General features: G+C 48.5%; 2 protein-coding genes across 8 annotated transcripts in view; both read right to left on the bottom strand.

The window, feature by feature from the left end:
• Positions 1-173: 173 nt before the first annotated feature.
• KLF8 (KLF transcription factor 8) lies at positions 174-10,280 on the bottom strand. 6 transcript variants are annotated; one of them, XM_082207493.1, is made up of 6 exons: positions 10,202-10,280; positions 7,478-7,795; positions 2,631-3,115; positions 2,161-2,263; positions 1,500-1,639; positions 174-1,278 (listed from the first exon to the last, which is right to left on the bottom strand). In XM_082207493.1, the coding sequence occupies exons 3-6, from the start codon at positions 3,091-3,093 to the stop codon at positions 1,097-1,099; spliced, it is 888 nt and encodes a 295-aa protein (XP_082063619.1). In that variant the 5' UTR covers positions 3,094-3,115; positions 7,478-7,795; positions 10,202-10,280; the 3' UTR covers positions 174-1,096. The 6 variants fall into 6 exon arrangements, with proteins under 6 accessions (XP_082063619.1, XP_082063620.1, XP_082063617.1 ...); XM_082207494.1 differs by lacking the exon at positions 10,202-10,280 and having other exon boundaries at positions 7,478-7,559; positions 7,666-8,723; XM_082207491.1 differs by lacking the exons at positions 7,478-7,795; positions 10,202-10,280 and adding an exon at positions 9,998-10,155.
• A 1,601-nt stretch (positions 10,281-11,881) lies between these two features.
• LOC309523569 (ras-related GTP-binding protein A) overlaps positions 11,882-22,103 on the bottom strand; it is a 55,250-nt gene continuing 45,028 nt past the window's right edge. The window contains exons 7-11 of one of the 2 annotated variants that reach the window (XM_082207497.1): positions 21,475-21,570; positions 15,321-15,443; positions 14,036-14,127; positions 12,294-12,409; positions 11,882-12,122 (exon numbers count right to left, since the gene is read on the bottom strand). In XM_082207497.1, the coding sequence (XP_082063623.1) occupies positions 12,025-12,122; positions 12,294-12,409; positions 14,036-14,127; positions 15,321-15,443; positions 21,475-21,570 (525 nt within the window). In that variant the 3' untranslated portion in view covers positions 11,882-12,024. The remainder of the gene's footprint in view (positions 12,123-12,293; positions 12,410-14,035; positions 14,128-15,320; positions 15,444-21,474; positions 21,571-22,103) is intronic. The other variant, XM_082207498.1, reaches the window with a different exon arrangement.

Genomic DNA, 22,103 nt, shown 5'->3' with positions numbered 1-22,103 from the left:
TTGGTACTGATTCCAACCTGTGGCTCATTGGTTTTTGTGACTGTGTGGATCCCAGTTCAGCTATTGATTGATTGATTGATTGATTGATTGTGTGATTGCAGAAACGGATCAAACCCGCCCCCATCCAAACAATGACTATCACTAGTGCAGGTCAGGAAAAAAATAAATTCCAATTTTTATCATCTACAAGATCTTATTTATTTTATTGTACAGTCTATTGATTATTGGTTTCATTTCGGGGATCAAATTCTCAATAAAGAGCAAAATTCACATTCAAATGGCTGTTTTTAAAAGTCCGGAATGGATCAATCAGGTCAGTGCAGGTGAGGAAAAAAATTAATTTTAGTTTCTATCATCTACAAGATCCTATTTATTTCATAGTTCAGTCCATTGATTATTGGTTTCGTTTTGGGGATCAATGGTCTTGTTAGAGAGCAAAATTCATGTTAAATTGCTGTCTTAATCTGTTTTGCATTCCTTTCTATGGGAAAGCATGACTCGCACATGGAACGCTTTGGACTGAAGTTTGAGACTCAAAGTAATGCTGTCCTGTCTTATTTACTTCATCGAAAGGTCCATTGATGATTGCTTTCGTTTCGGCGATCAATGCTCTCGCTCGAGAGGAAAATCCACAAACAGCTCTCAATCAATCTCTTTCTATGGGAATGCGCCACTCGCACTCGGAACCCGGGGAGATGTTCATGTCCATATCCCACCCAAAATCTCATATATTGATCCGTGCAAGGAAGACCCTCCTCTGTTGCCCCCAGACCCCCCCATCCACCAAAGGGGAAACTACCCCCATCGGTCGAACGAGGTTCCAGGTTCAAGTCCAGCTCGACCCCTTCTGCCAAAGGGGAATGGCACCCGTCAATTGAGGTTATTCCTCTTATCCCCAAAAGGAAACCTTCCTTCGATTGTCCCTATTCAGAGAATGTCAGCTAGGCGGAACCTTTCGGTAAAGGTCCGAGAGACTCCACCCATCTTGGCTTGGGTATCAAACTCGCTGTCATGGTTCTTCACTCTGCCAAAGTTTCTCCTTTGACCTCTGGATATTTGGGGGGGGGATCCGAGGGTGACCGCCGGCCCTCCAATTTCACATCATGATGTGTCTCCGGCGATGGAGAGCCAGGTGGTCCGAGCGCGAGAAGCTCCGGTCGCAGTCCGAGCAGCGGAAGGGCTTGATGCCTGTGTGTTTCCGGAAATGCCGGGTCAATTCATCCGAACGGGCAAATTTCCAGGTACAGCCCTCCCAGGTACACTTATACGGCTTCTCTCCTGCAGGGGGCAACAGAGGGTTATTGTTTTAGTAACATGAAATAAATAGGATACCAGCAAGGCTGTCCCTTCCTTTTAACAAAGGGATTTTATTATTCCAAAAAGAAACCCTTCCTCCCATTATCAGTATTAGGAGGATGCCAGCAAGGAATTTATTATGATAAAAAAAAGTCTTCCTCTGATTGTCAATATTAAGAGGATGCCAGGAAGGTTGACCCTACCTGTGTGTATTCTTCTGTGCGCTTTTAAGTGTGAGCTCTTTGTGTAAACTTTGCTACAACCCTCAAAGTCGCACTGGTGAATGCGCCTCTTCTTGAGGTCCGGGGAGTCGCTCTGCTGCATCTGGCTCACAGAGGAAGGCCTGGCAAGAGATTGGCAGAGAGGAGGGGGGGGGTAACAAAATACTTCTACTACTGCTACTACTACTACTATTTGTTTATTATTTCTACCCCGCCCACCTCGCCACTCATTGTTAGAAATAAAATAACAATTGAAAAAACAGTAAAAAACAGACACATGACAAACACCAGAACCTGATAGTAAGACTCAACGTCCTATTATTATTATATGATCCATACCCTCCCATCTGGGCACTCATTGTTAAAAATAAAATAACAATGAAAAAAAACAGTCAAAATCAAGGACGAGAAACAGCAGAACCTGAGAGTAAGATTCAACTAACAACAACTCTATCCCTAATCCCTGTCCCTAACTCCTATCCATATCTCTAACCTTATTGCTAACCCTAATCCTAATAATAATAACAGTATAAATTAAATCAAATTAAATCACGATTTAAATCCCTAGTCCGTAAGACTTAATTTAAATCCTTTCTTTACAGAAAGGTTCATCCTTGCTGGCATCCTCTGGCAGGAAACTCACTCTCTCTGGAGCTCGGGGAAGGAGGCTGGGCGGCTCTCCGAAGCGCTGTCGTCGCTCTCGCTGCCAATGCCAATTGGGCAAATGGAACCGGGGTCCACTTTCACTGCAGGAAAAAACAAAGGCGCATTCAGAAAAAGGACAAGACTTTCCGGGAGATATTTGTAGTTTCCTGGAGTTTAGTGATCTAACATGGTCATTTCTCCCTGCCTTGTTTACTTCCCCTTTGGGGAATAATGAATTCCTTTTTTTACAGAAAGGTTCAGCATCTTCTTAATATGGACAATCAGAAGCAGCTTTCCTTTTTGGAACAATGAAATCCTTCGTTTACTGAAAGGTTCAGCGTTGCTGGCATCCTCTCAATATGTAGAATCGGTGGAAGCTGATAAAATCCTTCTTTTATAGAAAGGTTCAGCCTTGCTGGCATGCTCTTAATATTGTCATGATCTATGACCACCCTGCAGCACCCTCACCGGACCCGGCGTCCTTCCCGTCACCCCCGATGAGGGGCACCGTCACGGCGGCTGCCGCCACCCCGTCGGCCGGCACGGCAGCATAGACAACCGGCAGCGACTGGACCACCAGCGGGATGGTCTGGAGTTTGCCCATCTTGCCGGGCAGCTGGAACGAGGGGATCGTGTGGATCACGTGCAGGATCTGCTGCCCGCCGCTGCCCTGGCTTGAGGCCAGGATGGAGCCCGGAGACAGGACAGCTGGGATGGCTGAGGACGCGGAGCCCAGTGGCGCCGGTGACACGGCGGGCGGTGCACCGGTCCGGAAGCAGGATAGAGGGATCTGGGGCACTGGTGGCACCTTGGTTTTGTGGACCGACAGATCCACCGGCTCGGCCAGCAGCTCCTCGGGGGGCTCAGTCTTAATGTCACCCAGCAATGCGGCCGGCAGCTCGCCATCACCCAGCAGTGGCGAGGAACTCATGGTGGACAGAGGTGCCGGGAGCCTGGGGAAGGGAAGAGAAGGGCCAGTCAGGTCTGGATTCCTGAACACCTTGGGAAGGTTTCCTCATTGAAATCATAAACCCCCTTTTGCCTTAACAGAAAGGTTCAGCCTCGCTGCCATCCTCTGATTGACAATCGGAGGAAGGTTTCCTTTCTGCAGTAATACAGAAAGGTTCAACCTAGATGGCATCCACGTACTTTTAGACAAGCTGAGGAAAGTTTCCTTTTTTGAATAGTAAAATCCCTTTTTTACAAAAAGGTTCAGCCTTGCTGGCCTCCTCTGAATATGGCGAAGTGGAGGGAGGTTTCCTTTTTGGAATCATCAAATCCTTTTTTATACAGAAAGGTTCAACCTTGCTGGCATTCCCTTAATATGGACAGCTGGAGGAAGGTTTCGATTTTGGAATAATAAAATCCCTCTTTTTTTTTTACAAAAAGCAGAGGAAAGTTTCCTTTTGGGAATCATAAAATTCTTAATGAAATTCTTCATTATTATTATTATTATTATTATTATTATTATTATTATTATTAATTTTATCTTTATACCGCCTTATACCCAAAGGTCTCAGGGCGGTTCACATAAAATATTGCATACATGAAATCAAAATACAAACAACAACCCTATAGTAGTAGTATGATGATGATGATGATGATGTCCTAAGGCCAAGACTGTGAGCACTCATGATGCTCCCTGCCCAAATAAAACTGAAGATGCTTTTTTTAACAGAAAGCTGGGGGTTGCAAGTGCCGCCAAAAGCTTTGCAAAAAGGGCCCCCCTGGCTGCAGCCGGACCCCCAAGGCCTTTCCAAGAGTTGGCAAAGGGCAGCCCCGGAGAACTGACTCAGGTGTGGGGCACCCCTCCAAAATGCACCCACCCACCTCCACCCACAGTCAAAAGGAAAGCCCAGCCAGGGCACCCTGTGTTTACAGAAAGGTTCGACCTTATAGAACCATAGAATCATAGAGTTGGAAGAGACCACAAGGGCCATCGAGTCCAACCCCCTGCCAAGCAGGAAACACCATCAGAGCACTCCTGACATATGGTTGTCAAGCCTCTGCTTAAAGACCTCCAAAGTAGGAGACTCCACCACACTCCTTGCCAGCAAATTCCACTGTCGAACAGCTCTTACTGTCAGGAAGTTCTTCCTAATGTTTAGGTGGAATCTTCTTTCTTGTAGTTTGGATCCATTGCTCCGTGTCCGCTTCTCTGGAGCAGCAGAAAACAACCTTTCTCCCTCCTCTATGTGACATCCTTTTATATATTTGAACATGGCTATCATATCACCCCTTAACCTCCTCTTCTCCAGGCTAAACATGCCCAGCTCCCTTAGCCGTTCCTCATAAGGCATCGTTTCCAGGCCTTTGACCATTTTGGTTGCCCTCCTCTGGACACGTTCCAGTTTGTCAGTGTCCTTCTTGAATTGTGGTGCCCAGAACTGGACACAGTACTCCAGGTGAGGTCTGACCAGAGCAGAATACAGTGGCACTATTACTTCCCTTGATCTAGATGCTATACTCCTATTGATGCAGCCCAGAATTGCATTGGCTTTTTTAGCTGCCGCGTCACACTGTTGGCTCATGTCAAGTTTGTGGTCAACCAAGACTCCTAGATCCTTTTCACATGTACTGCTCTCAAGCCAGGTGTCCCCCATCTTCTATTTGTGCCTCTCATTTTTTTTGCCCAAGTGCAATACTTTACATTTCTCCCTGTTAAAATTCATCTTGTTTGTTTTTGCCCAGTTCTCTAATCTGTCAAGGTCATTTTAAAGTGTGATCCTGTCCTCTGGGGTGTTATAGCCACCCCTCCCAGTTTGGTGTCATCTGCAAATTTGATCAGGATGCCCTTGAGTCCATCATCCAAGTCGTTGATAAAGATGTTGCTGGCATCCTTTTTTAAATATTGACAAGCAGAAGGTGGTTTCCTTTTTGGAATGATAGAATCTGTGTTGTTGTTTTTTGTTTTTACAAAAAGGTTCAGCCTTGCTGGCCTCCTCTTAATACGGACAACCGGAGGAATGTTTCCTTTTTGGAGTCATAAGTTTTCAGAAATGCATAGACTATTAGACCAATAATTATAAAATTATGGGGAGGTTTAATAAATTAACTGTTTCTGTTTGGACAACTTTTCTGCTGTGCTTGATTGGAAGGAGAAAAGGAATCATTTCCTTCATAACTATTTAAACAATTTATTTAACTAAAACAATAACTAAAACAACATTATGGTATATGTATCCATGTTTGTTAACTGATGTGCTTAAACTTTTTTTAAAAGAAAAATTTAGGGCAGGCTTCCTCAACCTCAGCCCTCCAGATGTTTTGATACTACAATTCCCAGCATCCCTGACCTGCTAGCTACGGATCATGGGAGTTGTAAGTCAAAAACATCTGGATGGCTGATTTTGAGGAAGCCTAACTGAGTTTCAGCACTCATGAAAAACTTTAAACAAATCCTTCTTTCCTGATGAATAGCCTTTGGACTAGCTTAAAGAGAAAATCTTGAGAAAGATTTTTCCTCCCAAAGCATTTTATTTTAAAAATCCGATTTAAGGCAGCTCAGAGAGGGGGGGGGAGAGGGAGAGAGATGTGAAGGCAAGGCTTGCTGGAGCATTACAGGGAAGCCAGCCTGCAGGCTCTGTTGCCATGGCAACTGGATGCACCTGAGGATGGAGCTGGTACCCAGGCCCGCATCTCTTTCTAGGGGAAAGCGCACCTCACTTTTGGAATTTGAGTGCGAATTTTGGGGGGCGGGCGGGACGGCAGAAGTCTCTCTGCGCACGAGGCAGCGACGAGAGGACGGAGGGCCCAGAGCTCGGCCTCTGGGGCAACGGAGAGTTCCCCTCTGGCCCCTCGCAGGGAGAAGGGACCCTTCCACTGCCCGCCTGCCCACCAGGGGGGCCAAGAGGGACCCGGTCTCCCTGCTGGTCTGAGGCTGCTGGTGCTGATGCTGCCAGGTACCAAGCTCTATCGGGTGCATCTCGTTGCCGTGGCAACAGAGCCTGCAGGCTGGCTTCCCTGTGATGCTCAAGCAAGCCCTGCCTTCACATCTCTCTCTCTGTGTGTCTTTCTCTCTACTTTTTTCCCCTATGCTCTCTATTCCTCTCTCAAATCTCCCTTCCTCTATCCCTCTTCTTTCTTTCCCTCCCTAGACTTCTTCTTTTCTCTCTCTCTTTCTCCCCTCTCTTTCTCTCTACTTTTTTCTCTTTCTCTCCAATCTCCCTTCATCTATCCTCTCTTCTCTCTTTCTCTCCCTCTTCCTCCCTGGACTTCTTCCTCTCTCTCTCCCCCCCCCCTTTATTTGCCAGCAGAGAAGGGCGAGGCCCGGAGGAAATTCCTGCCATAGGTGCGGACACGGCTGCAGGCGGCTGGGTGTGCCCCCATCTTGCCAGCTCTTTAGGCCGGCCAGAGCTTTCCTGGATAATAAGGATCATTTTATTATTTCTACTCCGCCCATCTGGCACTCTCCGCCCAGCTTCAGCTGCCTTGACAAGCCCTAAGCAAGGAGGCGAATCTGGCCCAGAGCCAAGTGCAAGGCGTGGCACCCACCCATCCCCTTTGCAACCTCTCCATGACCTGGCGCTACCCAGGCCCTGCCCAGAGTGGAAGAATGTGGGCGTTCCTGCTGCCGCTCGCTCTCCGGGTGTGCCTCCCAGACTTTAAAAAAAACCCTAAAACAGCAATTTAACATGAATTTCTCTATCTAACGAGACCTAAAAGGAAAGCAATAAGCGGTCTTTGGACCCTTGGGCTCTCACTTGTGGAATGTCTCTCCCCCCCCCATGCTTTTTAACTTCTAAATGAACCTGCAGGGAGAGATTATCAGGGGGTTTCTGCTGGGGGTTCACCAGTATGCGGCTGATACCCAGCTCAGCCTCCCTTTTAAATCAGAACCAGTGAAGGCAGTCAAGGTCCTGTGTGAGTGCCTGGAGGCGGTTGGAGGACGGATGGCGGCTAACAGATCTGGACGAGACTGAAGTCCAGTTGTGGGGGGGGGAGTGGGGGGACTCCCTGGTCCTGAATGGGGCAACTGTGCCCTTGAAGGACCAGGTGTGCAGCCTGGGGGTCATTTTGGACCTATGGAGGTGCAGGTCCATTCTGTGTCCAGGTCAGGTCTATCTGGGATGCAGGATAAGACCCTCCCTGCCCGCCAACTGTCTTGCCAGAGTGGTGCATGCTCTGGTTATCTCCCACTTGGACTACTGCAATGCGCTCTATGTGGGTCTACCTTGGAAGGTGACCCAGAAACTACAATTAATCCAGAATGTGGCAACTGGGAGCGGCTGCCGAGACCACATAACACCGGTTTTGAAAGACCTACATTAGATCCCAGGACATTTTTGGGCACAATTCAAAGTGTTGGTGCTGACCTTGAAAGCCCTCAACAGCCTCTGTCCTGAAGACCTGAAGAAGCGTCTCCACTCCAGACACTGGGGTCCCTCTCCCGAGGGCCTTCTGGCAGTTCCCTCCCTGTGAGAGGTGAGGCTGCAGGGAACCAGGCAGAGGGCCTTCTCGGTGGTGACGCCCTCTCCCATCAGATGTCAAGGAAATCGACAACTGTCTGGCTTTTAGAAGACATTGGAAGGCACCCCTGTTTAGGGAAGTTTGTAAGGTTTGACATTTTAGTCTGTTTAATATTTTGTTGGCAGCCGCAAAACAGAAGAACACTGGAACAGTGGGGGTGCGACCTGGAATGGACAAGAAAAGAGGGGTGATAACCCCGCTCTGGAAATCTTTGAAAAGAGCGCAGGCCAGAAGGACATGAGCCACCAATTCAGTCCTGCCATCTCCACAGTTTTTCCCAGTGAGATTTTTTGGAATTGTCTCTCGAGGACAGCCGAAGGTAAGGTGGTACATTCAATCTTGCGAGAGTAGAAGCGTGTCACTATTTTGGAATTACAGTGGTACCTCGGGTTAAGTACTTAATTCGTTCCAGAGGTCCGTTCTTAACCTGAAACTGTTCTTAACCTGAAACACCACTTTAGCTAATGGGACCTCCTGCTGCCGCACGATTCTGTTCTCATCCTGAAGCAAAGTTTTTAACCCAAGGTACTATTTCTGGGTTAGTGGAGTCTGTAACCTGAAGCGTATGTAACCTGAAGTGTATGTAACCCGAGGTACCACTGTATCAAAGTTGTGCAAATAGGGTGCGAAAGAGTCGAATAGGTGGAAAGTAGTGATACCATGGGAAAAATTTCCCGATTGTGGCCAAGTTGATCTGATGCTCGAGATTGTTTAGCTTGTTTGCTTGACTAAAACCCAAAGTGATTAGCTTCACAAGAGTGAAGTTTTGGAAAGACAATTTCAGTCCAGGCGCTCTGATGACAATCTTTTCGCACTAGGGATATTAGACGGGGGAATCTGAGTTCAGACGAAGCCAGCCGCGTGGTACCCTGCTTCTCAAACTTAATCCGTTCCGGAACCCTCTCTGCGCGCTCGGCTGCGCCCTCTGCCGCTCCCGTTTCCTGGTGTTGTGCCGCCTCCGCGCATTCGCCTCCTCCGCCCACTACCCGGGGGCGCCCCCGCCTGTCAACCCGGAGCCAGTCTCACTCCATCGCCTCGCAGACACCGGAGGCGCAGTGGCCACCCATGGATCGTTCTCACGGAGCTCGAGCGCGCACCCCCCGGGAGACGCCAAGCAGAGGCTCTCCCGTGCGTAAAAGTCGCGGCTGCCGGTCCTCCAGCTCCTCCTCTTCCCTGCGCGCTGTCCGCCGCTCCCATTTCCTCGGGGGGCGCCGCCTCCGCGCTTCCACCTCCTCCACCCACTCACCGCCCGGGGGCGCCCCCACCTGCCGACGCGGAGCCAGCCTCGCTCCCTCGCCTCCTCCGGGAGCGCAGCGGCCACCCTGGCTCCACCCGCGGGATCGTTCTCACGGAGCCTGCTCCAGCCCCCCACTCCCCGACTCGCTGCCAGCCAGAACCAGGGGGACTAGGGAGCAGCAGTGCCGCGTCAGAAAGCCCCCCACCCCGCCACCCCACCTCAGGAGACGCCCAGCAGAGGCTCTCCCGTGCGTAGTAACAGGCGCAGCGGCCCGGCCTCTCCAGCTCCTCCTCTTTCCCGCGCGCTCGACTGTGCCCTCTGCCGCTCCCGTTTCCTCGGGGGGTGGCGCCTCCGCGCTTCCGCCTCCTCCGCCAACCGCCCTTGACCGAGGCTTCCTTGCCCGCTTAGCGCCTCCGCGGCGGGCGCACCTCTCCGCGGGTCCCCGTGCGCAAAGGCAGCCTGGCTGGACGCGCCGGTGGTGATGGTGGCGGAGGCGGAGGCTGCTCTTCTCCGCCGAGCCGGGCTCCCCTACCCGTCTGCCCGTCCCTGACCCCACCCACCACCGCCTCCACCCACCGCCCCCGCCCCCACCTGTCAACCCGAGCCCGAGTCAGCCTTCCCCCCCCCGCCAATCCGCCGCCACCAGGGGCGCAGCGGCCGCCACCCTGGCTCCATCACCCGCGGGATCGGCTCACGGAGCTTGCTCGAGCCCCAGAACCGGGGGCGGCGGCGGGGCAGGGGGAAGCAGCAGGGCCACGCCAGAAAGCCCCCACAGCCGCCACACCCCCTCGGGAGACGCCCAGCCGAGGCTCTCCTCCGTTAGTAACAGACGCCTCCAGCTCCTCCTCTTCCCGGCGGGCTCGGCTGCGTCCTCTGCCGCTCCCGTTTGCGGGAGGCTGGCGCCTCCTCCGCGCTTCCGCCTCCTCCGCCCACCGCCCTTGACCGCTTCCCTGCCCACCCACCCGTCACCTCCTCCACCCACCGCCCTGCTGGACCACCTCCCTGCCCGCTCCGCTCGCCGGCGGTCCCCGTGCGCAAAGCGAGCCTGTCTGGCTGCTTTTCTCCGACGAGCCGGGCTCACCCACCCATCTGCCTGTCCCTCACCCCACCCACCACCGCCGCCACCCACCGCCCTGCAGGACCACCTCCCAGCCCGCTCCGCGCAGGGCTCACCTCTTGCTGGGGGTACCCAATCCTGGCTGGATGCGCCGGGGGCGGCGGCGGCTCTCTTCTGCAGAGCCGCGCTCCCCCACCCATTTGCCCGTCCCTGACCCCACCCATCACCGCCTCCACCCACCGCCCACTGCCCCGGACCGCTTCCCCGCGCGCTCACCGCCTCCGCGCAGTGCGCTCCCCTCGCCGTGTGTGCAAAAGCGAGCCTGGCTGCTGGACGCGGCGCCGGTGGCGGCGGCTCCTCTCTCCCCCACCCAACTGCCTGACCCCACCCAGCGGCTCCACCCAGTCGCGACTCCACGGGCTGTCAATCAGCAGCGACGGTGGGGGGAGGGGAGGAGGCAGGTGGCCAAATTGCGCGGCGGAGGGCGCAGCCGCCGCCGCCCTCCTTCCTTCTCCCCTCCTTTTCCACCCTTTTACAATCCCCCCTCCCCGCACCAGCAGGAGCCGATCCGGGTTGGGCTGCTCCGCCCTTTCTGACTCTACCTTCCCGCGGACAGGAGGCAGGCAGCCTTTCGCAGAGGGACTCCAGCCTCCCAAGTCCTTTTATTGGCTTCCCAAATGAATACGAATCAAACCTAATTATTTTAATCTAATACAATTTTCTAATAATATTAATAACAACAACAACAAATTATTTCTATCTCTCCCATCGGGCTGGGTTTCCCCAGCCACTCTTGGCAGCTTCCAACAAAATATTAAAAAAACATTAGAATGTATGTCATTCAAAACTTCCGTAAACAGGGCTGCCTTCAGATGTCTTCCAAATGTCTAATTTAGTTGTTTATTTCTTTGACATCTGATGGGAGGGCGTTCCACAAGGCGGACGCCACCACCAAGAAGGCCCTCTTCCTGGTTGCCAACATACAGTGGTACCTGGATTCTCAAACGTAATCCGTTCCGAAGCCAAAGCACACTTTCCCATGCAAAGGAATTCCAAACAGATTAAACTATTCCAGACTTTTAAAAACAGCAATCTGAACATGAATTTTACTTTCTAATGAGACCACTGATCCATAAAATGAAAGCAATCACTAATGTACTATACGGTAAAATAAATAAGATATTGTAGATGATAAAAATGAAAATTAATTTTTTTCCTTACCTGCACTGATAAGTCATTGTTTGGATGCTTCTAGCCATTTCCGCAGTCACAATGTCAATCCATCAGGAGCTGAACTGGGTTCCACACAGCCACAAAAAGAGGAACCGAAAAAGCCACAAAAACACCAAATCAAGAGCAATAAGCAAAGTACTATTTGACTTCTGAAATGTTCAAAAACCGAGACGCGGCTTCAGATTGGCGCAGGCACCCCAGAAACAATTGCTGGCAGCCGCGTCGAACACTCAGCTTCTGGAAAATGTCCGAAAACTGGAACACTTCCTTTGGGCTTTTTGGTGTTTGGGAAACCGAAACCAGGCCGAAACCCCGGTGGAAATGGACCCAGAAAACCAGTTTCTGTGAGTTATGTGGCTTTTCCCTGATGTGGAAAATGCAGGCAGCCAACCTGCTTCCCGTTCCAGCGCCCGATCCGGCTCAGGACTAAGCCCTCCGGACGTCTGCAGAGCCCCACCCCGGTTCACCTTTGAATGTATTTTTCATCTTTTGTGGGATGCCACCCAGAGTGGCTGGGAAAACCCAGCCAGATGAGCGGGGTAGAAATCATAAATTATTATTATTATTATTATTATTATTATTATTATTATTATTATTATTAATTTGGGCTCTGCAGAACTCCAGAAGGGAAAACAGGAGCGCTGTTTGCAAAGGTGATAGCGCCGCGAGAACAGTTTTCATCTGGCGAAGATTTTAAGCAACAACAGAAGAGACAGACAGTGGTGCATTTATTAGACATACAGGATGTGCATTTATTATCTCATAACATTCCAAATTTAATTGCCATTTCCAGAGCTGCAGACGGTTGCACCCTTTTCCAGCGTCAGCTGAGCCTCCCTGGGCAGAAGCAGTCGGCGCTGTGCCGCTCAGCGCATAAGGAGGCTGTGCTTGGGCCCGTCCACCCTCTCCAGCTTCTCAAAGTGCTTGCGAGCGTTGCGGATGTTGATCAGGGTGGCGGCAGAAGCTGGAAGTGAGCCGGGAGAGGAGGGATGAGCTTCCTGGCTTCCCCATACCTGCGGAACTCCCCACCATTGGATTCCCCCAGCACTGGAGCGCTTTCCCACCTTTCTGATACCCATGGAACTCCCTGCCACTGGATTTGCGGAGGATTTGAACACGAGCCTTTCAAACTTACGTATGGAAGGGTCAGACATGACGACCATCACGTAGGTGTTGGAGGTGAAGATGTCGATGAAGGCAGCGAAATTCGAATTGCGCACCTCCATGCTCTGGAAAGAGGCAGCCAATTTGCTGGTGGTGGGGGAGGACATTTATGAACACAGCTCAAACATTCCAGGATTCAGATTTGCAGTTTTTGATTTTACAAATTGATATTTATATGGATTTTAATGTCATAAATTCAGTATTAATAGTAGAATATATTTACATCAAATTTATAAATTCAATATAAGTATTAAATCTGCATTAAATTTAAAAATATATTAAAATTTTATCGAACTGAAAAAGATTATAAAATAGACATATATTAAAACTATTAAATTTTATAAATTTTATTATAATATATATAAAAATATATATAAATGTTATGTTATATTAAATCTACATTAGATCTATCTACATTAGATCTATCAATAAATTAAATATAAATATATTAAATCTGTATTAAAATTATAAATACATTCATACCTCGGGGGTTAAAGACGCTTCAGGTTGAGCGTTTTCAGGTTGTATCCCGTGGCATCCCGGAAGTAACAGAAAGGGTTACTTCCAGGTTTCGCCACTCACGCATGTACAGATGCTCAAAATGACGTCACACGCATGTGCAGAAGCGGCGAATCACGACACACACACACACACACACACACACACACACACGAGGCGGGTTGCTTTCTGCTCAGGGCTCCAGAACGGATCCTGTTCGCAACCAGAGGTGCCACTGTATTGTAATTTAAATATAAATATTTGATTTATATCAAATTTTATAAATATTATCAAATAAATATATTAAATCTGTATCAAATTTATAAATAGTATAAATTAAATATAACTTTATTAGATTTCTATCATATTTATAAATTATACTATAAAATAAATAAAATTATATTAAACCTGCCTTACATTTATAAATAGAATAAATTAAATATAAATATTATATTGAGTCTGTCTTAAATTTATAAATAGTGCAAATTAAATATATATAAAATATATCAATATTATGAAATAAATATAAAAATTAAATCAGTTTTAAATTTATAAATAGTGCAAATTAAGCATGAATATTATATCACATTTAAGCTACATTTGTAAATATAAATTGAATCATAAAACAAAGATAAATATTATATTAAATCTGTACTAAATTTATAAATAGAATAAACCAAATACAAATACTGCATTAAATCTGTATTAAACTTAGAAATATTATCAATTAATTGCCAATCTTGTGAACTGTATTTGGGAAACAGTTTAAATTGACATTTTAGACTTGTCAGTTAATCGACTTCCCTTCCTCCAGCCTCATGGTTACCGTATTTCCTTTCTACGTAATAGCATTTGTAATTTTTCCTACTTATCTTTCATCATTTCAATTGTCACATTTTAAAAAAAATATAAGAAGGTATGAATCATAAAAAAATAAAAAAATACATTTTAGACTTGTCAATTAATCGACAACATTATCACCTCATTTTATTTTATTTTATTTTAAAATTAAATGATCAACTAAATTAAAACTTGCATTTGAAGAATTTTACATTTGAAGATTATAATTTTAGGATTATATTTGATGTTACCAATTAAGCTTATACATGATTATAATAATGAGACAGACCTAATTTCCATGTCACAGCTGCCAAGCTATTTTCCAGAATTCCACCCCCACCCCGAAACGGCCGTCTATAGTAACATGTTTCTCACCTGCAGCTCAGTTTGAATTGTTTGATGATATTGCTGATTTTCTCAAATCGGTGGATGTCTCGCTGCTCTTTGCACTGATAGTGGGAAATCACCTGTAGGGAGGGGAAAACCATAATAAATTTCTTTTATTTCTACAGAAAGCATTGCCCAATTCCTTTCCCAGAATGCTTTGCTGGAGAGGCAAACAAAATAAAATCTTTTTTTACAGAAAGGATCAGACTTGCTGGCATCTTCTGAATATCAACGAGCAAAGGAAGGTTTTCTTTTCGGAATGATACATTTTTAGAGCAGGGTGAATTTGATTTGAATCAAATCAATTTAAATAACGGTTTAGATCGCTTGTCAGTTAAGGATTTCCACCAACTGTTGATATTAAGAGGAGGCCAGCAAAGGATTTAAATCAAGTCTTTATTGGAAGGAGAAAAACAGTCATTTCCTTAATAGAATTTAAACCATTTATTTTACTATTTGTTATTATTAATAATAATAACAAATGATGATGATGATGATAATAATAATAATAATAATAATAATAATAATAATCCTATCCCGAATCCAGATCCCCAGCTTCTATCCCTATCTCTAAACCTTATCCCTAACCCTAATAATAATAATAAATAATAATAATAACAATAACAACAACCCTATCTCTAATCCCTATTCCTGTCCCTAACCCTAACCCTAATAATAATAATAATTTATTCTTTATACCCCGCCCATCTGACTGGGTTTCCCCAGCCACTCTAGGCGGCGGTAGCAGCAGTGAAACGTGAGTGATCGTAGTTCATTAAAAGGTTGGTTTTATTCCAAAAAGATTACAGATTGCTGAGCGCTCCCCTCCCTCTCCACTTTAAGATGATGACTCGACTGAGTGCGAAGTGTCGCATTTCCTTCGACAAAAGCAACGTGAGAGTAACCTTCTCTTAGCATATTGTGACATAGTTTGCCGCCTATCCTGTACTCCCTCTTTTCTACGCTCGGGAATACTGAAAGGCTGACCTGCCATCTCTGAAAGGCTATCTGCAGATTCCTCTAGCCTGGGAGATGACCCTTCTCCTACTTCCTGGGAATGAGTTTCCACAGCCACCTCTCTTATCTGCATTTGGCTCTCTGCCCGGGCTGGCAGCTGCTCAGGAAGACTATCTGTAGCCCTGACAGCGGCTCCCAACATAATAATAATAATAATAATAATAATAATAATAATAATAATAACAACCCTATCCCTAATCCCTATTCCTAACCCTAATAACATCATCATCATCAACAACAACAACAATAATCTTACCAGGAAAGTTGCCCGCTCAAAAAGAAGGACCTCGTCGGCTTCAATGATCTGTGCAAAATTCCTCAGGTTGGTCTCTAGTTGCTGAACATTGGGGATAAGCTGGTAGACTATACTCGACCACGCCTGCCCCGTGAAAAATCGAATGAAATCAAATTAATTTGTGTTATTAAATCAAATTAACAAATGAAATCAAACAAATTTGTGCTATTAAATGAAACTCAGTTGAACGCAATTGAATGAATTGGTGTTATGAAATTAAACTAAACCGAATTCACTTGAATTAAGGTAGCTCTTTTCCTTTGCAAAAACGAGTCACACGTTGGCAAGTCGTACAGGGTCCATTCCAGAAGTCCGCACAGAAACTAAAGCACAGTTTCCAATTGGCAGCAGGGAGCTCCTGATAAAATCCCTTTTTACAGAAAGTTTCAACCTTGCTTGCATTTTCTTAATAGTGACAATCGCAAGAAGGAATAATAATAATAATAATAATAATAATAATAATAATAATAATAATAATAATAATATTGATGATGAATACATTTTTTACAGAAAGGCTCAACCTTGCTACCATCCCGTACCAAAGGCCCGAGTTTGAGGGGGTACGAGGTACAACTATATGGGCAAAAAAAGAAAGAAAATAAAAGATTTCGGGCACTCCTTGTAGAGTGTTTCATCCCAGATGGAGGTCTGGAAGCAGTTGCATTGAATTAATTTGAATGACATTGTCAGGGAACTGCCATCGGAGCTAGAGGGGGAGGGAAGGCTCCAGAGTGATGCCGGAGAGGGTCCCAGTAGGGAGAGAGGCAGCCCGTCCGCTGGGGAAGGAAATCAGTGTAACACCAGTGGAGAAGGGGGGCAGATGGGGGAATCGGAGAGGAGGCTCCAAGACTCCTCGCCGGAGACCAGCGGAGAGTACGGGTACTCCGCTGCCCAGACCCTCCCTGTGCAGAAGACTTCCACGCAGGGAGAGTAGGAGGAGACTTGGCATCAAAGAACTTTTATGCTGGAAAAGGTTTAAGAAACGCCCACTGACGGAATCTGCCAGTGACTGAGACAGTCACGATGCTGGAGGCTGTTCAGTCAGAAAGGGTTAACCAGGTAACCTCGCCAGCAGTGGTGGCAACTTACGCATGAGCAACCCCTAAATCCATTACAGCAATCCGTCAGTCACCGACGTTGCGTGTGCGCAGCTCCAGAGAGGCAGCACCATGAGCCAGACCAGAGGAGCCGGAGAGACGGAGCAAGCGGCTGCAGTACAAGGGCTGGTAGAGAGAAACCGAGATTTGGAACAGCATGTAGCTCTCCTGACGGCGTGGCTGGACGAAAAACGAGCTCAGGGTGCTCAGGTCAGACCCACCCCCATCGCAAGGAAGGTACCGGGGCTGGTACACAAGTTTGGGGGGAAACCCCAGGACTACAATGCGTTCCGAACGGAAATAGAGTACGCTTTGGAACTGCAGCATGATGACTTTGTTAACAATGAGCAAAGGGTAGCCTACATTGTGGGACATCTGGAGGATGGGGCAAGAGAATGGATCAGGCCCCTTATGGCGACGCAAAATCATGCCTTGAAGGACCTTAATAAATTCTTTCAGGCGATGGATGCGATGTATTCCAGTGAAGTCCAGCAAAGTGTGACTCGGCGAGAACTGATGGGGTGCAAGCAGGGGAGCCAGTCAGTTAGAGACTACTGGTCGCGCTTTGCAATGTTGATCCGCCGTCTCGGGTGGGATCTGGACTCTGAGCCTATTCAAATGTTGTTTGAGGAGGGGTTGTCCCCAACGGTGAAGGACTCCAGTGAAGGTCGCAAGAGGGAGGGGAAGGATTGGAAAACCACCAAGAAGTGTTTCCTCTGCCAACGGCCAGGACATTTTGCCAGGGTCTGCCCTCAAAGAAAGGCCTGGCAAGGGATAGTGGGGGCTGCTGGCTGTGAGGAGAAGGGGGACGAAGGGCAGGCGCAGGGAAACGACAACGCCTGGCTGCCAACCAGCGGGGCCAGCAGCCAGGCCAGCAACCAATAGAAGTGCCCCAGCCTGACCCCCCCCCCCGGGCAGCTATAGCCATAGAAGTGGTGCTAGAGCTCCCGAATGGGCACCCAGTCAAGGTTGAGGGGCTGCTGGATTCGGGCAGCTCCTGCAATTTCTTCAGCAGGGACTTCGCTCTGGAGCACCAACTACACCTGCTGCCCCTGGATTTTCCCTTGCAAGTGACCACCATCGATGGCAGGGAACTTCTGGGAGGGGAAGTGACACACCAGACCCCGCCAATGCAAATGAGGGTTTCCAGGCACACGGAGACCATTGCCTTTCACGTGGCCACACTGGCAGGACCCCCAATAATATTGGGAATGAGCTGGCTGGCACTGCATGATCCAGTAGTGTCATGGCAGCAGCGGTCAGTCTCCTTTGGGTCAGCTTACTGTTGGGAACACTGTCTGGGGGGGGGGAGAAACAACAAGAATGACAGTGGCCAGGGTGGCTGGGTTGGCGGTGGAAACAAAGGGAGAGGTGCCACCACCATACGCTGACCTAAAGGAAGTCTTCAGCGAGAAGGAGGCAGACAGACTACCCCCCCATAGGCCCTTTGACTGCCAAATCAACTTAATCCCAGGGGCTCAGCTGCCTGTGGGTAAGCTGTATGCCATGTCAGACCGGGAGATGCAGGAGTTACGGCAGTTTATTGACAAGAACCTGAAGAGGGGGTTCATAAGGGAATCAAAGGCAGTGGGGGACAGTCCAGTGTTCTTTGTGGACAAAAAAGGGACGGATCAGCCCAGACTGGTCGTGGACTACCGGGCCCTAAACCTGGTATCAGAACCCATGACCTTCCCAATGCCCAGGATTGACGAGATTTTAACAATGGTGAGGCAGGGGAAATATTTTACCAAGCTGGACCTTAGGGGAGCGTACAATTTGATCAGGGTAAGGGAGGGGGACAAATGGAAAACCACCATGTTCACCCCCCTGGGGGCTTTTGAGTACTTAGTCATGCCATTTGGATTAAAATCGGGCTCCGCCTGCTTTCAAGCATTCATGCACCACGTGTTGGAGTCCCTGCTGTACAAGAACTGCGTAGCCTTCTTGGACGACGTCTTGATCTATTCAGACAATGAGAAGCAACATGTCAGAGACGTCAGGGAAGTACTAAAGAGGCTGCAGAAGCACCAGTTGTGGGTCAAGCTGGAAAAATGCCAATCTCACACCAGAGAGGTCGAGTTTCTGGGGTACAAGCTGTCAGACAAAGGCCTAGCGATGGACCCAAGCAAGGTGCAGGCAGTGCTGGAATGGAAGGCCCCCAAAACCCGGAAGGATGTGCAGAGGTTCCTAGGGTTCAGCAACTTCTACAGGAAGTTCATCAAGAACTTCGCCCACTTGACGGCGCCCATCACAGATTGTCTCAGTAGCAAAAGGAAATTTGCCTGGACAGAAAGTGCCCAGCAATCCTTTGAAAGACTGAAGAAGGCGCTCACTTCAGAAGAGCAGCTCCTGCACGTTAATCTGGAGAAACCCATGAGGCTAGAGACCGAAGCGTCCGACCGAGCCATTGGGGCGATACTTTTGCAGCCGGGGGGGGGGGGGCAAGCAAGACTGGAAGCCGTGTGACTTTTTCTCGAGGAAGCTGAGCAAGTCGGAGCAAAACTATACGGTGTATGACCTCGAACTATGCGGCGTTTCGCCGATGGAGACATCTGTTAATAAGGGCGCAGCACAAGATCCAGGTTTGTACTGATCACAAGAACTTGGAATACTGGAGGACCGCGCGAGTGCTCAACCAGAGACAGATTCGATGGGCACAGGAGTTCTCCAAGTTTTCCTTCGAGATCTGATATGTGCCAGGAGAGGAAAACGTAAGAGCAGATGCTCTCTCCCGGAAACCGGAGTACATGGAAGGAGAGGGACCGCCGGAGATCCGACACGTGATCCCCGAGGACCGATGGGTGTGGGGGGGGGGAGCCTTGGTGGGGCAAGGAGAACTTACTAGAAACGACGTGTTCGCCCAAACTAAAATCAGGGAACTCCGAGACGGAAGGGAAAACCATGGAGGGTTTGAGGAAAAGGAAGGGGTGCTGTACTATAAGGGGGCGCTGTATGTACCGGGGGAGACCTTGAGGGGGAAGGTACTCAAACAACTCCATGACAACCCCACAGCTGGGCACTTTGGACAGCACAAAACCACGATGCTCGTCACCAGGCAGTTCTGGTGGTCAAGGGTGAGGGAGGATGTACGGGAATATGTACGGGGGTGCGACCGCTGCCAAAGGGCAAAGGGGGAGAGGGCTGCCCCCGCAGGGTTACTGGAACCCTTACCCATGCCAGGAAAACCCTGGGAGGTGGTGTCCATTGATTTTATGACAGATTTGCCCAAGGGGGAAGACAGCAGTCATGGTAGTAGTCGATCTACTGACGAAGATGTGCCATTTCATAGCTTGCTCACATGCGGTGACGGCAGAGGAGACAGCCAAGTTGTTTGTGGATCACATCTTCAGGTTGCATGGGGTGCCCTCGAGGGTCATCTCAGATCGCGGGAAACAATTTACTTCCCGGTTCTGGAGGAAACTCATGAGGTTGCTGCAGGTAGAGGTGGGCTTCTTCTCCCCGTATGGGGATGCCATACGGGTGGGAGACCGAGTGTGGTTGTCAACCCAAGGGTTGCCCCTAAAGGGAGGGTGCAAGAAGTTGCAGCCAAGGCGGCTGGGACCCTTTGAGGTAACACAGCAGGTGAACCCTGTGGCATTCAAGCTCAAGTTGCCTGACAGCATGAAGATACACCCGGTGTTCCATAGGTCCCTACTCTCACCGTACAGGGAGGGACGGGAATTCCCGGGGCGGGAGGGAGGAGTCACCACCCACCTGCGGGTAGAGAAGAGGGAACTCCACAACCAAGCCACGGAAATACTCGATTCAAGGTGGCAAGGGTGCCAGGTGGAGTACTTAGTGGCGTGGGAAGGAGAACCCGGGTCAGAAAACACGTGGGTCCCCGCTGAGGCGGTCAATGATGGGTATCTAGTGGAAGAATTCCACAGCCTGTTCCCAGATAAACCAAAACCACTAGCGAGATTCTGGGAGGAAGAATTTGGAACCACAGACGATGAAGAGGAATTTGTGGGCTTTCCTGCCTCCAAAGAGGAAGGAGGGGAAGTGTCAGAGGGAGAAAAATCAGACTGGGAGGCGCACCCTGTGGCAAGATATCGGAGCGGGTGGGAAGCGGGTTTTGAATCCTCAGAGGATGGCGACAGCTCCTTCAGGGGATTCCCCGCATCATCGGCTGAGGAAAGGGACGAGGTTGGATCAGGTCGGGCCGAGGGTGGATCCTGGGGGGGAGATGGATGTCAGGGAACTGCCATCGGAGCTAGAGGCAGAGGGAAGGCTCCAGAGTGATGGCGGAGAGGGTCCCAGTAGGGAGAGAGGCAGCCCGTCCGCTGGGGAAGGAAATCAATGTAACACCAGTAGAGAAGGGGGGCAGATGGGGGAATCGGAGAGGAGGCTCCAAGACTCCTCGCCAGAGACCAGCGGAGAGAGTATGGGTACTCCGCTGCCCAACCCCTCCCTGCACAGAAGACTTCTGCGCAGGGAGAGTAGGAGGAGACTTGGCGTCAAAGAACTTTTGTGCTGGAATAAGTTCAAGAAACACCCACTGACGGATTCTGCCAGCGACTGAGACAGTCACGATGCTGGAGGCTGCTCAGTCAGAAAGGGTTTAACCAGGTAACCTCGCCAGCAGTGGCGGCAACTTACGCACGAGCAACCCCTAAATCCATTACAGAAATTGAATTAACTTGAATGAAATCGAATGAAATTGTGCTATTAAACTGAATTAATTTGAATGAAATTGAATGAAAACAAATGAATTGGTGCTTTTAAATTGAATTAATTTGAATGAAATTGAATTAATTTGAATGAAACTGAATCAACTTGAATGAAATCGAATGAAATCGAATGAATTGGTGCTATGAAATTAAGTTGAATTTCAATGGAGTTTAAATCAAATGGAATGAATTTGTGCTATGAAATTTAAATGAATTTCAAGGAAATTAACTTCAAGGAAATTGTGTTATTCAGTTGAACTGAAGAATTGAAAGGTCAGAGTTTGAGGGCATTGGGAACCAAGGTACAACTGTATGAGCAAAATGTATATATATATATTTCGGTCACACCTTGTAGAGAGTTTCATCCCAGATGGAGGTCCGAAAGCAGGCGCACTCCAGCGGGCGTGAGAGCCGCTTCAAATCCTCCTCCCTCTCCTTGAAAATCTGCAGGAGACAAAATCCATCTTGGCAGCGGGTTGGACTAGATGAGCCTGGTGCCCCTTCCCCATTGAAATCCCTCGCCTATCAAACTTGATTTAAATCTATTTACAGAAAGGTTCAGCCTCTCAAGAGGGAGAATACTTTTCAGAATCATAAAATAATAATAATGTTATAAATACACTGCCCATCTGGGTGGCTCCCAACAGAATGATAATCATGATCATGATCATATTTTGCCCCTTGCAGTCGACGTGGAGCACTCGTCCGTCTGCTTCCTGGGCAACCTGCTCCTCAACCTCTAGGAATGTGACAGATAAGTACCTCACCAAGTTAAAAGGGACCCCTGGCGATCACCAAGTCTGACTCTCTCCTCAAGTAGCCTGGACAGATGGCCACCCAGCCTCTGCTTGAAATCTAAGCGATGGATGGAAATCGCAATTTAAACCCCTCGCCTGTCCAACTGGGTTTAAATCCCTTCTTTACAGTACAGCTCAGCCATGCTGGCATCCTCTTCATCTTGATTTTTCTCATTGAAA

Source organism: Podarcis vaucheri, assembly GCF_965113315.1.
Source record: "Podarcis vaucheri genome assembly, chromosome: Z".
NCBI classification, from domain to species: Eukaryota; Metazoa; Chordata; class Lepidosauria; order Squamata; family Lacertidae; genus Podarcis; species Podarcis vaucheri.
The sequence above is the reverse complement of the archived record's forward strand: the minus strand, read 5'-3'. Positions and strand labels throughout refer to the sequence as shown.

Bases quoted from the DNA above. Each gene is read 5' to 3' on its own strand.
- KLF8 (XM_082207491.1), bottom strand. From the start codon at position 10,149: ATGGGTGGGGTCAGGGACGGGCAAATGGGTGGGGGAGCGCGGCTCTGC. The intron at 3,116-9,997 runs GTGGGTGGCGGC...TCCCTTCCCCAG, and splicing joins GGAGGTGGTCCTGCAGGGCG to GCTCCCGGCACCTCTGTCCA. The intron at 2,264-2,630 runs GTGAGGGTGCTG...TTTTTCCTGCAG, and splicing joins CGGGAAGGACGCCGGGTCCG to TGAAAGTGGACCCCGGTTCC.